The 14,444-nt window shown below is 39.8% G+C and overlaps 1 protein-coding gene across 1 annotated transcript; it reads right to left on the reverse strand.

Moving 5' to 3' along the window:
• Positions 1-8: 8 nt before the first annotated feature.
• Positions 9-10,893, reverse strand: LOC139741537 (resact receptor-like; the record flags this gene model as incomplete). The annotated part of the gene is made up of 10 exons (XM_071652115.1): positions 10,647-10,893; positions 9,503-9,672; positions 8,455-8,577; positions 7,374-7,557; positions 6,218-6,367; positions 4,618-4,859; positions 2,807-2,942; positions 1,388-1,548; positions 840-948; positions 9-40 (listed from the first exon to the last, which is right to left on the reverse strand). Coding segments are annotated over exons 1-10 (1,554 nt in total), but the record flags the coding sequence as incomplete, so codon positions are not given.
• Between the last annotated feature and the right edge of the window lie 3,551 nt (positions 10,894-14,444).

Raw genomic sequence — 14,444 nt, forward strand, 5'->3', positions numbered from 1 at the left:
ACAAAAGTTGGCACCAGTGTTCCGATGTACAGAGCGTAGTCTGAAGAAAGAGACAGACAAAGAGAGAGAGAGAGAGAGAGAGAGAGAGAGGAGAGAGAGAGAAATGTTATCGGTGAGGGCGCCGTGACATAATGGATAACAAGATTCCCGACTCCCAACATGTCCAAGCGGAGGATCCCAGTTCGACGCCCCCTTCCCCCCCCCCCCCCACCCCCCTGTGCTTACGTCATTGGACAAGATGTTTCTACCCTCTTTACCCTGGTGTATAAATGGGTACCAAGCAACCCTAGGATAGTAATTACTGCATGGTCCTCTGGTAGAACATCGGCAACAATGAAGAGGCTACCCTATATAGATAAGAAAGACATCACTATATCTATATGCCACCCGAAACATCCGTACTGCGCACCAAATTAATTTTAAAAAACCCGAACAATCTTTCACAAAGGTCGATTGTTAATGTCATTGTATGCCTTTCTTCTCTGTTGTTTTTCAAAGTTGTAAGAAATGTGAATCCAGAACTCGTTTTTCGCCTCTCTCTAACCCATTCTTTGTGACTCAAATTTGTACCGTCGTTTCGGCTATCGTTTTATCATATCAAATTACTACATGTAACACTACCAGTATTAATCATGATAATTGGACTAACAACGATAAAAAATTATAAGGACAAAATCATGTTAGCTATTTCGAAGTCGAAGAACACTTAAAAAAAATGTATGGCTCATTTAAGCTCGTGCCACTTGCTGTATATGCACAACAGTTGCTGACGAAAAGCCGGGAACACCTAAAAGCATTCTGATCTTTCAACGCTATTGTGGTCTAGGAATCATACTCACTTGTGCACAGTTCCCCGTGAAAACCACACACGGGCATGTCGAGAGGAGGTTCGTCACGATTTGGCCAAATTGCTCTCAAGTCGGGATACTGTTCGTTCGTACCAAACGTCTGCGTAAGGTGGAGGTGTGTATACACAAAGGCAATGGTAAGGTTGCTGTATTTCGCATTTCTTTGAGTATATGCTTGTGTTTTGCATTTGCAAAAGACGAACCCCACAAAAATCTGTGTAATTGTTAATATCTTTCCATAACTATAATCGTGTTTGTGTTTGTGTGTGTGTGGTTTTTTTTTTGTGTATGTTGATATAGACTGAAGGATTGGAAGGTGCAGGTTCATAGCATTTTACTTCAGTGAAAGTTGATAAGCTTTAACTTCATCTGATTCAAATGGAAGAGCACTTGAATTTAATATTTAATTAAATTTAAATTAAATTTAATGATAGATGAATATTATGATAAAACGACGTAGTATCAAACCACTGAAACGGCTGTTTTGGGACCTGATATTGTGTAACAACGAGTATGTTACGTAACCGCATCATTCTTACCCAATGGCCATCGACTCTGTCGAAGGTGCCGATGGGGTACATTCCAGGGGTGCCCGGGGAGACGCCTCCATCGGCCACTGGAAGTGGCACCATGTCTAGCAGGACGTAAGGTCGGACGCCATCTCCGTTCTCGTCGAACTGATGTTCACCCAAGGAGAGACCTGGGCGAGAAAGAGATTGGGAAGACGATTTATGAGGGGGTTTTCGCGTTTTAAAGCTAAAACATATGTCTCAGAAGGGCTCAAAATTCATCTTCCACTTTTTGGAATTGGCTTTTGATACATCGAAAGGGTCTACAAACAAACAAACAAACAAACAAACAAGACTAGCTACATGGTTGACGCCACTTGCCAGGATGATGAGTTGCTTCCAAATATTAAAATGAAAACAAAGGTGCAGAATAATTTCCATCGTAGTACACGACTTTTACTTCAGAAAAAGCCCTCCCCATTCAGCATTGCGGGTAGGTAGAACGTTGCGTGTTGACCAATCGTGCCCCAGCATTTTTTTTTTTTTGGGGGGGGGGGGGGGGGAGTTGGGTTTTTTTTCCAAACAAGCAGCATGCGATCGCAACTCACTGTAGCGGGGAGGATCGGTGGATGAACTGTTGCGGCCGGATTTGCCGATTATCAATAATCGATTGTCATAAATTAGGTATAGCAACCATGATCGCGTAAGCTCTGAGATCCTAGTATTTTTTGGAGAATCTTTTTGGCTACTATTTCGCATTTACGTCGTTCTAATTGAAATCGCGTGATTACAGATTCATTTCACCAATCTCTTATGCATGACATCATTTGGAACAATTGACAGTTCTGCAGGCATATTATGAGAACTGTTTTCACGTTAAGTGACCACTAAGGAAGGAATGAATGCTTGTAAGTAATAAAAGCAAACGCGGGACTTGGCAAGGATGATTAATTGCCTTAGCCTGTATAGGGGAACAGCTGCTGCAGCTAAGGGGATTCGAACCAGGAACTTTGTGATGAATAGTCCATGGTCTTATCCACTGGGTCACAACAACCCCTCAGCACGGGCGATCCCAAACATTTTGTGTGGCCAATGGTGGCGTAGGCCCAAAGACATCTCAAAGGGCCACAATAATGAAATAACTGGGTGTGTAAAAAAATAACACTTTTGACTTCATTATGACTGTTTCTGGTATTGTAATTCCTTCTTTGTTTTATTTTCTTCTTCTTCTGAGTAAGGGCAGTCCATCATCTGGTGTATTTTCGCACTGTTTGGCGGGACTTGTCGGTGATTATGCATGTACTCTCGATTTATTTGTTGAAATAAATTTGCAAATATGCATACGATAGCTCTGTCTCCGCATATATAACGTTCCCATTAAAAGATAACCTCTCCAGACTTGAACAAAGACTATAGGGAGCTGAGGAAAGAAGAAAAAAAGGAACGTACTTGTGTAGCTCGTGTTGAACATAGAGGAGACAATCGCTGCTCCGTCGTACAGATCGACGCCTGCGTTCACCGCTACGTCCAGGGCCTTGAGTAACTCGAAGACCGCGTCATAGATGTAGATCGACAGAAAGTCAATCTGTCAAGAACGATACGTACCCGTAGGCTATGTTGAGATGGGTGTGTACAGCATGTCATGCACAATATAAACAACGTCAGTAAACACTTTCCCATTTAGATTTCTCCTCTATCATGGTCATGTCTATAGGAATTTTATTACCCAGGTTTGATAGCCCCGTTCCATGCACTCAACGATGACATAATGATAACGATAACTTATCGGTCGTTTCATCTTGGAGTGCAATAAGTGACCGTTGTTTCTTTGTTTGTTTTTATTTGTTACCTCTCTCAGAGCATTTGAACGCAGGAGTAAGCACCCCGTTCACAGAATATATAGCAACAATTAATCAAAGGAACAATTAATATGGAAGATATCAAAAGTATCTATGACATATTGTGTGAGAGGAGAGAGAGAGAAAAAGTGGACAAACGACCTAGTGTCTAACCGAGGAGGTGATGCCTCCTTGGTTTAACCTAAGCTGGGCTCTGAATACCAAGTGTATCGAATCAACGGACTAATTCCATTGCGCATTCAATTTTGTGGTTGTGTGAAGACCATAGTTCTTATACTTGTAGTGCATCTTCAATGAGGTTGCATTTGATAAGATTGAAAAAAACTTCTGCTTTAAGGTTCAACTCTATCTTTAAGTTAGGCATGCAAGGAAACCACCGCTATTCCAGTCCTAAAGTTTTAGAGAATGTTATAGGGAATGTAGTGAGAACGAAAGAGATAAAAGATATTTGTGTTCAAACTCGGCATATATTAATGGCCTCTAAAAGTGGTACTAGATAAAGTCAATCCTAACCTAGTGAAGCTCTCGAATGAATACCACTTACACTTAGCCCAATCACTGACAATAGTGTGCTGTAGGATTAGATTTTTTTTTCATTAGGTCTTAAATTGAACGTCAAACTTGGTCTTGCTTTGGTTAGCTATGACTGCTCGTCCACCTAGTCGCGCAAACATCGACGTTGTTTTGGGATAGAGTTGTAGATTGTGGACAAGTGGTTGTGAGTTGTGCGGAAACTCAGACATTGCCATTGTTGCTAGATAACCGCTCTCCAGAATCATCTATAAGCCAACACTGCAAAAAGTCCGGTGTTAAATAGTGAACACCGAGCTGGTGTTAAATTCTCGGTGCTCATTTATGGTGTTAAATTAACACCTACAGGTGTCATTTCCAAATTTTAAACTGTTTTTTGAAGAGTTTCTTAGTAACTGCACTTCTTGTTGATTTTTAATTTAAACAAGACGATCAAGAATTTTACATTAAAATACTAGATTTTTGAAAAAATGTGAAAATAAATTTACACCAAAGTAACACCAGCTGGTGTGGTCCCTTATTGAAGCTGGACGGGTGTTAAACCATTGATATTAACACCAGCAAATATCAAATCAACACCATGTGGTGTCATTTTTGAATTAACACCAGTACAGTGTCAAAATAACACCAGGTACAGTGTCAAATTAATACCACGAAGTGTCAGGTGAACACTTTTCAACACCATCACAGTGCATTTTTAACACCTGTGGGTGTGGTCCTTTATTGAAGTTTGATCGGTGTTAGATTTAACACCCGTGGTGCTAAATCTAACACCGATGTTTTTACAGTGAATCATTGACTACCAGGAAACCTGATGAATATTACTAGTGCAAAGTCATAGAGACTCTGGAGGGGAAGGGGTTAACTCACATCTGCCTTGAATACGATGGTTCCATTGAACGGGCCATCATCCTCCACCGCGTTGTCGAAGATGATGGTCGACATGCGGTCCCAATGCCTGGTCTTCATGACTGGTTTACCAGCGACGATGAGGACGCTCTCCATGGCTTCTAGGGCCTTCTCGTCGTCCGTTCGGCTGTATTCTCGATTCGAGAACATCCGCGTGTAGGCGTCGTCGATCATATAGAGGTAATCCGCAGTGTCCAGTGTGTCTGTTAGAATGCGAAATAACTTCATAAGGATGGTTGATAAAATATAGATAATGAGTCCTCTAGACACATCCAGAAGTTGCATTTATCTGTGATAGTTTCGACGATGGGCTGTCATTTTTCTCAAACGATGGCTAATCGGCAACTGATGATTTGGCGCCAATCAGCGATCACCCAGGTGTGACACCGAGTGATAGCGCCATCGTAAATGTTAGACAGTTGGTATCAGAGAGGCCATCTGGATTAAGAGACCCCCCCCCCCCCCCACGGCTACAACATTAACCGGGATGGGGGGGGGGGGGGCAATACCAACTGTCTGACATTTACGATGGCGCTATCACTGGGATGTCACACCCTGGTGATTGCTGATTGGCGCCAAATCATTAGCTGCCGATTAGCCATCGTTTGAGAAAGATGACAGCCCGTCGTCGAAACTGTCACAGGTAACCTACAGCTTTTGGATGCGTCTAGAGAACTCTTTATCTTCGTCTGTTAGAATATTGGGAGTTGAAATGCCATTCACCAAACAATTATCGTGACTGGTCGGTTTGATTAATGTGTTATCTGATTGATAGTGAGCAATCGAGTTGGACGACAGGCGTAATCATTATATAACTCAAATAGGCAAGGAAATGTCCACGGGTGTAAGTTGCTGACCCGAGGACCCAAGTCCCATCTAACCCTCCTCCGTTTTCAGATAATTCATTTCTCCTTCATTTCCGGATGATAATGATAATTCATTAATTCTTTTTCCTCCCATATTCCTGCTAACTCTGTTTTCAATCAAGCCAACACGAAGACTTTTAGTCTTCGTTCGTCATCAGAAGCGCTGTTACCACGTGGTTACTCCAAACACCCAGAAGAAAACATGGATGGTTTTGTGCTTTCTCAGTCATAGGACCAAAAACTTGGAATCAACTACCTATTCAATTACGTCAACTGTCATTAACATACACATCCAAACCCAAACTGGAAACATTATTTAGAAGAAATTTGGGATGACAGAAGTAACATCATCAATAATTTTTGCATACACTGATTATCATTACATGCATATCATGGGATAAATCAACATCTATATAATCATCTCAGGAAATGTTTTATCATATTTGTCTAAATTTTAGTTTATTCATCTACAAAATGAGACCTGGAAGTGCTTCTCTCGGCAAACTTTTGCAACGAAGATAAGGACCGACTGACTTGCGGCTTACCAAAATGACCGCAAGCAGCTGATGTCCGTAAAACCGACTCGAACCTAGTTTGACGGGGTAATCCAATAATGAAAATATAATCAAATATGATGTTTTTAAAAAAAGCAAACAATGAATGAGAGAAGTGAAGAGGTGTGTTGCCCTACTCACACTCCAAGCTGTGCCAGTCTTGGCTGTCGCGGATGGTGAGATCCGTCACAGCCCCCAGGATGGCGTAGTCCCCGGAAGCTAGGATCCCTTCGTCCAGACAGGAGATTGCAAACTGCCTGAGATCAGCGGCCTCACCGAGAAACACGTAGACTGCGACAAGGTCAGACGTGAAAGAGAATGCAATATTGATAATTGCGTTACTGGCTTATAAACTTATTTTGAACGTTCGAGTGTTCGTTTGATTGGGGGCGCTATGATGGCTACGACTCCAGACTTCGGGTACCCGAATAGCACACGATTCCCGCCCAGTGCTTACGTCCTTGGACAAGATGTTTTTACCCACCATGTCCCTCTCGACCCAGGTGTGTATGGGTATACCTGGCAACGCTCGGTTACTAATAATAATGGTAGAGCAGAAAGGGAAACATTGAAGAGGCTACCCTGGATCTCAAGACCTTATCATCATAATAATGTATCGACTTATGTCATCTGATTTCTAAGAGCCAGAAGGTACCGTTCTGATGAAAAGATTACATCTAAAGATATTTGCGTGAAGTCGCTTTTCTTTGTAGAATTAGCATACCGCTATATATTAGGACCAAATTTATCTTTAGTCAGGTAACTCAGTGCTGAGAGCTGACATAATGGGTTACTGACAGACCTGTGAACGATTGGTTAACACAACTTATGTTACTAAGTTGTAATATACGACATTAGAAGTTGGTTATGTAGACCCACGGGCTGGAACTTATTGCCGCATTCCTCAATGGAAAAACATTAACGTATAAAAACGCAATTTTCTCATTTACCAGACAATATACAATGATGACACTTTAAGCGCAGTTATTAGATTGATTTTCACTTTCTCTTTAAGATCAGAGGACTTATGTTGTAAATGAAACCTTGTGTAGACCAGGTCACCTTTTTCATTTAGAATAAATGCTGCCGAGTTTATTTCATTGAAGGTTATAAGAGCCCATCCATTTTTCTTAAGGATCTACAACGTTCCCATCAAGCACCACTCTCGAACACAAATTACTCTAATCATTGCTCGGCAATCGCAATGATCATATATTCAAATCATAATTTACTAAAGTCTTCTTCGTTCGCCAACACGGCCACGAGAGCTCGAAAAAAGAAAGTCGATAAATCTCACTTCTGGTTGTTGCTTTGGTCCGGCGGATTATGTCCACAAACGGGTCCTCCATCTCGTAGTCCCACGCATCGAAATGCTCGTAGTATTCTTCGTGAAGCAATTCATATTCTAGTTTCTGGAACTTGTTACTCAGAGCTTTGAAAACGTTCTTGTACTTCGTGATGTTCTTGACAACAACGGAAACCTGAAGGAGATGGGCAGTTGACAATGATTATAATTATGAAGGAACGTCTTTACATCGCAAAGATGTAGCAACAAAAGGATACATGAAGAAATATTTATAGAATTCATTCATTTATTCATTCATTCATTCATTCATTTATGTTTTATGTTCATTTCCAAACAATATGCATAGGTAATACAAACGTCAAATGATAACATATCTTGTAACATATAATACATCTTGTTTCATTAAGGACTTGAGGAATTAATCAGCGATGTTTACGGAAAAACTGATGATCCGTTCGAAAGTTTCAGTACCCTTATCACTGGACAAGAAAACTACAACAATTCATGACGTCACAGCAATACAAAGATATAACGAAGATATGAAGAAAAATCCACAGAGTTTAATTTGAACTAATTTCATACAAATTTTAAACCTGTTTTTTTTTCTTTTAATGGCCGAGGGTGAAATTACTCCCCCATCCTTCTGAGGCATGCGCGGTAAGACAAGTGCACGTTCATTATACGATAGAAAAGACAATGCTAAGGAAGCATAGCACACTCCTCTGGAGGAGGAATAGATTACAAGCTGAAAATGCCATCCCTGCTGAAAGAGGTATTATCAATATAATAAGCATCGTTTTATTGTTTACTATCATCAATAGATTAAAATCACATCGAAACATTAGCTGTCATTTATGACATAATGAAAATGATACATATTATTATCAATATATCATTATTGGTAGATTATAGTTTCATTATCAATATATCACACCGGTATTGTAAGATTACAGTTTTATATTTCTATCTATTTCTAGATAGTGATGACACTGTGAAATGATAATCTTTATTAGATATATAGTCATTATTGTTAATTTTATCATTTTTACCTCCGACATTCCGTTAGACATACCTGGTCCCACTCGTACATGTTTAAAGTTAGCAGGAGTGCGTCCACCACCTGGCTACTAGGCGGCAGCGTTCGGAGAAAAGTAGGGTAGATAGACTTGTCCGATACGGGAATCTCGTCACAGGCCTGCAGGGAATGATATATAATCGTTTTTAAAGAAAGTAGAAATTAGTGTTTATCTACGCGTCGGAATTATTCCAACTTCACAAAATGTTAGGAAAATGCCATTTCTACATTGTCACATTTCGAAGGTTGCTGTATCTTTGTAACACACACTGAAATCGATCAGCGCCTGATCAAGAAAAGCAAACCTTTGTTTGACTTTGAGTGCATGCGTGACGAATTGGATAATTTTGGTTGCTCATTAGCACAAAAACCAAGAACTTTCGTTATGGCATTTGATTAACACATTTCCCATTGAGAGAGATGTCAATATGAATATGATTCAAAATTGGGACTGGAGTTTTGAATTACTTGGTCAATGAGAGGCTGTGTGCAATGGATAATGACTTTTGTTTTTTCTACACTGATTATTCGGTTGTTTTTTTTTTTCCTTTATAGTTTTATCATCTCAGTCATGTGTCAGTGTAATTCCAGGGAGGTGTCCCTGGTAATTCCAAGCTCCATCGATAGAAAGAAGCAAAATAGAACGGCTTTGGCGGTGATATATTGAAAAGGTAGACTTATAAGTGTTTCAAACCTGACAATGATAGCTTATCAATAAACATACTAACAGGTTAGTAAAGTTGCTTTCTACTTATTGACATAACATAGCTGTTAAATGCATTAGTCTGAAAACACATCTTAAACATGTCGTCCATACAGTGCCATTTCTTAATTTTCACTCCCACTCTAGATAACCTGATGAAGGGCGCTGCACGCCTATTGAAGTAATCACGTCTTCAAATCGACACGTGCTCGTAAATTAAACGTGCATTTAGATTTGCGATTTGTTTCTTTGTTTGGGGGACCCCTTTGTTTTTGTTTGTTTTTGCTTTTGTGTTTGTTTTTGTTTGTTTGTTTGTTTGTTTGTTTTTTTTCAAACACTCACGTAATCCACCATTGGCATGTTCAGCGCCGATGCGAGTCGGCCCTCGTACGTGCAGCCGCACCCCGGGCCGATGATACCGACGAATCCTCGCTTCCACCAATCACTGACGGCCTCGAGTCCCTTGTTGATATCACACTTTGTGTCAACCCACTCATATTGAACGTCATAACCTGGGGGGGGGGGGGATTCACATCATTATCTAGTGAAAGAATGCACTTAGTGTTGACCCTGTATAAAAAATACAACTCAAATAAAACGATGATAATAGCGTATATATCACCATCATTCCGACAGCACACACTCTCATTCACTGTGCACAGCAGATGGTCACGGAGCAGTAAGTAAAACAAACAAACAAACAAACAAACAAACAAAGAGAGAAACAAACAAACAGACAAACAAAATATACATTGTCTAAGACTAATATTGTAGATTAAAATCAGGCAGAAGTGCACCAGGAAATCTCGAGCATTGCCACCGTGATCATTTTTTAACAAGCCTGACAGCCTCCATGCACAGGAGACCTCCGGTCAAGTTCTTCCAGGAACAAGCTTCATTTTGGTGGTAGACGTCGACTGCATGGGAACAGCCCTGACACCCTCCCCACCTTATACGATTAACTAGTGAAAACTTTTGCCGATGCCAGACACCAAACTACGAATTACAACTAAGGAACACAACTATGCCTATCAACATAATTGTTTCGTCACTTCTCCCTCGCAACAACAGAGAATGGAAAATCACACGCATCTTCACGCACTATATATGTGAAGTTGACCGAAAGATCGGTCTGATCTGTCCGTCGGGGAATGTTCCGCGGAGACTGCGTCTGGCTTCACGTACAGCGTTAATGGCAAAATATAAAAGAGTCCTCCGGACAGACGGATCTTTCTGTCTATGTGCGAAGAAGACCTACGGCACATTACTGCACAAACCAGTGCTGAGATGCGATGATGTATCCACATTCTGAAGGAAATGTAATATACAGGAATAGATATAGACCATAATACACTCCCCTGCATGGATGAAGATGAAGATAAGAACAACCAGGGTCGTCGTCGGCATGGCAGCATTGTCGGAGCTGGAGTTAGAATCACGTTAAGTTTTGATATCATCGTCATCGCATTCAACAAGGAAACCCTACCTGGAAGGACGGTGCTATCCATGTTGGCGTTATTGACCGCGTAGGCAAAGGAGCCCGCCGTCGGGAAGCCACTTCCTTGATCCCCGTACCTAGTCGTCCACTCCGTTAGAAGTCCGATCTTGAGAACTGGCCGCCCGCGGTCCATGTTGAAGATGGTCGGGTTGAGATGGATCAGGGCCCGCACGGAACCGGGCAACATCACAGCCGCGATACCGAGGAGGAAGAAGAGGACTCGTGCATTCGTCATGATGCACGATGCGCTCTATTTCGCTGGAGATTGAAAGGGGAAGAAACCGTGAAGATATCCTGAGATTTTATAGTTTCGTTGATGTTCCTTTGCCCTACCCGTTACAGTTATTTTGACCCAGTTGACATGATATAATATGGACCATATCACTCCTTCCAGCTGCCTATTCACTGCATGTTATTCTGCTTTAGACAGAAATTAAAAACTCTTTTGTTTCTATGCGCGCGGGCCTGCAAGGACCATTATTGTACGCGTGCGCGGTAGTGTCGTTGCCAGGATAACATTGTGAGCGCACCTTACTCCTTTGTGCATTGAGACGCGCTTACCAGTTTAATGCGCGTATTGTCATGAATAGTCTCCATTGGAAACGAACTGACGTCAGAAGTCATCAATGTTGTTAGAATGACAATGCAATCAAATGCTTAGCTATTATTACATCATCACTTTATTAAAGTTTAAAGCAACAACAAAGGAAAACATTAAAAGACATAAAGTAAACGACATTCACTTCCCAGAACAAGTTGTATAACTAAACATGCAGGGCAGATGAGAATTGGACATAGAATAAACATACAAAAAAGTTTTGATTAAAGTACCACGTAAAACATAAGACTGTGTTTGGATTCAAACTTAAGTAGGCCTATATATTGGAAAAAAAAATACAGCGTGCCTTACCATAATAAAACTATCCCTCATTAATAAAATCCTGTACAGTGATTGGTCTACATAGCGATATGTGACCAAATTATTAAAACATCGCTTTGGTGTTGATAATGTTGAAATATCGATGGAGAAGAACGTCCTGTGTGCCGTGACGAGTTTCATGGTCCATGTGTTGTCTATTATGCAATATACCACCGATATCGTCATTTATATGCCATCGATCAATGGCTTTTCTTCGAAGTGTGTGACAATGGCAATGACAATCTTACATTTCACATTAGGTATTGCCATAAGCATTTCAAATAAGCATTTAAAGCGTTCCGTGTGCACTATTTGCACTGTAGATTTTTAGTTGAGTTGAGTTTATTTTATCTAAACAGGGTCGAGTAACAAAGCATACACACAGTGATATTGCAAACGTAATGATACACTATAAACGACATCCACTGAACAATATTATTCAGAATTTAAAAAAAATCATACAAAAAGATAAATACAGATATTTACAAACATGAAAAAAATCGATATACTTCTATGGACATATTGAGGGATTTCCGCTATACATGAGAGGATATGTATGATAGTAACTACATGTATATTTGTTTAGTTTGAGTCGGAATAGGAAGGAGAAGATATAGAGCTTTTTTTAATGCTGTCAATTGTCATCCTTGTTCCATTACATAAGTAAAAAAAGGTTTAACTACAGTCGAAGAATATTCCAATGTGACATTTATATATATTATGCTACAGTAAGTAAATCACTATACGGAAAAAAAATCATAATTATGACCACAAGGGTTTTATTGAGAGTAACAATTACGGGGCGCAAAATATTGCTTTTCATTCTTCGAAAATTCGAAGATTCGAAAATAATGATTAAAAAAAAAAAAATCTGCGTATACGTGTAAAACAAGCAACTCTGGCTCCTCTCCGGCTTTTGACCTTTTCAGGTGCCAACATATCTTACCGCGTAAGAGCGCTCATAATTATGATCCCGACGCAAACCACCCCTATCCCACCAAATATAATATATAACTTGAAAATACCGTAGTACATTAAATGAATAAGATCAAAATACAGAATCTATCACTGTCTTGTATATTTAATGTTGCTTTTTTTTCCTTCCATGTCAGCATAATTATATTATAATGAGGCACATTTAATTCGGCTAGGAATCTGGATATCCTAAGATGTTTTGCAACCAAAGAAGCTTTTGAACATCCTTCTTAATGAATTTCATCAATACTAGTATACCACAGTCATGCCATTGTACTGAAAGTTGGATCATCTCGCCATGCAACCCCACGAAGATAATAATTTTTCGAGTGTATCCGGTTAAATGACATCTAGATACCCCCCCCCCCACACACACAAACACACACACACACACACACACACACACACACACACACACACTGCAATACTCTCTTTTATTTCTGTACTCTTTGGGGATCTTACTTATAAGTTTTATGGAAACTCCATAAAAACTTCTCATGATCCCTCCACAAATCATCTATTATATTGTTATTTCCTTTCTTTGTAATTCACTTTGTGTTTGTTGAAACACTTATGTGTATTGTTCTTTCAGTTTGTATATTCCAATTGATGTTCATTATATCACATTTTAAGTATCCTCTGTATCCTTCTAATGATTATGTGGAAATAAAGTTGAATTGAATTGAAAAAAAAAAAGATTTATAAATTATTTTGTAATCCGGTCTTCCCGGAGCCATCAACTTGATGTTCAATTCAGTTCAATTTCAATTCCGGTTTCCTTTATTTTCATCAATAAAAGAAAATACATGATACCAGGTAACACCTTTATCAATTAAAATGTTAAACGATTTGAAAGAAGGACAAACCATTCACCAAAATACAACAATATGTAAGACCTATGAATGTTCGTGTAACGGGAAAAGAACAATGCACACTTTGTAACGGTAACAAAAACAAAACATGCCGATGGAAAAGAGTGATCCATTGAAAAACACATTTTGTAGGACGTGGATCAATCGAAAAACACACACATACACACACACACTCACACACACACTCTCTCTCACACACACACACACACCAATATAACGTATATTATGCAAAATTAATCTACGTATACCGTCGGAGCATTTTGACCATTTGATATATTATGATGCTATTGATATAGAACTTAGTTTGAAGTAAAATAAAAAAATACAAACTAAAGGTAACATGTTACTGCACAGAATGCTATATAACAACATAAATTTACGGCACATGAAAAGACGGGAAAATATTCCTGTGTCTTTTTATCTGGTGAGTGGAAACTCCTCGATAAAATTGCCGCCATGTGAACATGTGTCCATCCAGTCGGTAAGCATGCTGTGTAGTTCTGACCTTTGCTCATTTTTTTTTATCGCCGTTATGTCTATTTATCAATATTCCGAAATACTTGATAATGCCCTTCAGATAATGGTGTGAGAGGCGTAAAAATCGTCGGTCAAGCACTGACCTCTTTCAGACAGTGCAACGTGTAGCTGGACTGTATAGCTCCAATGTGTATACTTAACTACCGAGTCTGGTAATGGTCTGTAGAGTTTGTTGCGGGCTTTGTGCACAGACCTACGTCCTCTGTAATTTTTCTCTGACTTCTTGCTATTTCTGAGAGCTGGACACCGGTACAAAGATCCTTTATATGGCTGTAATGATTATTGTTGCGAACGTCGTCAGGAACAGCAACTGTTAGATTAATCGCCGTGTATCGTATGATGTTTTGGTCCTTTTCTGTCTACTGTATCACGCGTACCAAGCATTCTCCAAGTTTTATTTGAAACTCGACGGGAAGAAGGGTTTGACATTCGGACAGCGGCCACATATCCAAAGAGGTTTTATTCCGACTTTTATACCCTGTG

This window comes from Diadema antillarum, unplaced genomic scaffold, assembly GCF_040938485.1.
Source record: "Diadema antillarum isolate AM-2024a unplaced genomic scaffold, OU_Dant_1.0 seq00000932_RagTag, whole genome shotgun sequence".
Classification (NCBI taxonomy): Eukaryota; Metazoa; Echinodermata; class Echinoidea; order Diadematoida; family Diadematidae; genus Diadema; species Diadema antillarum.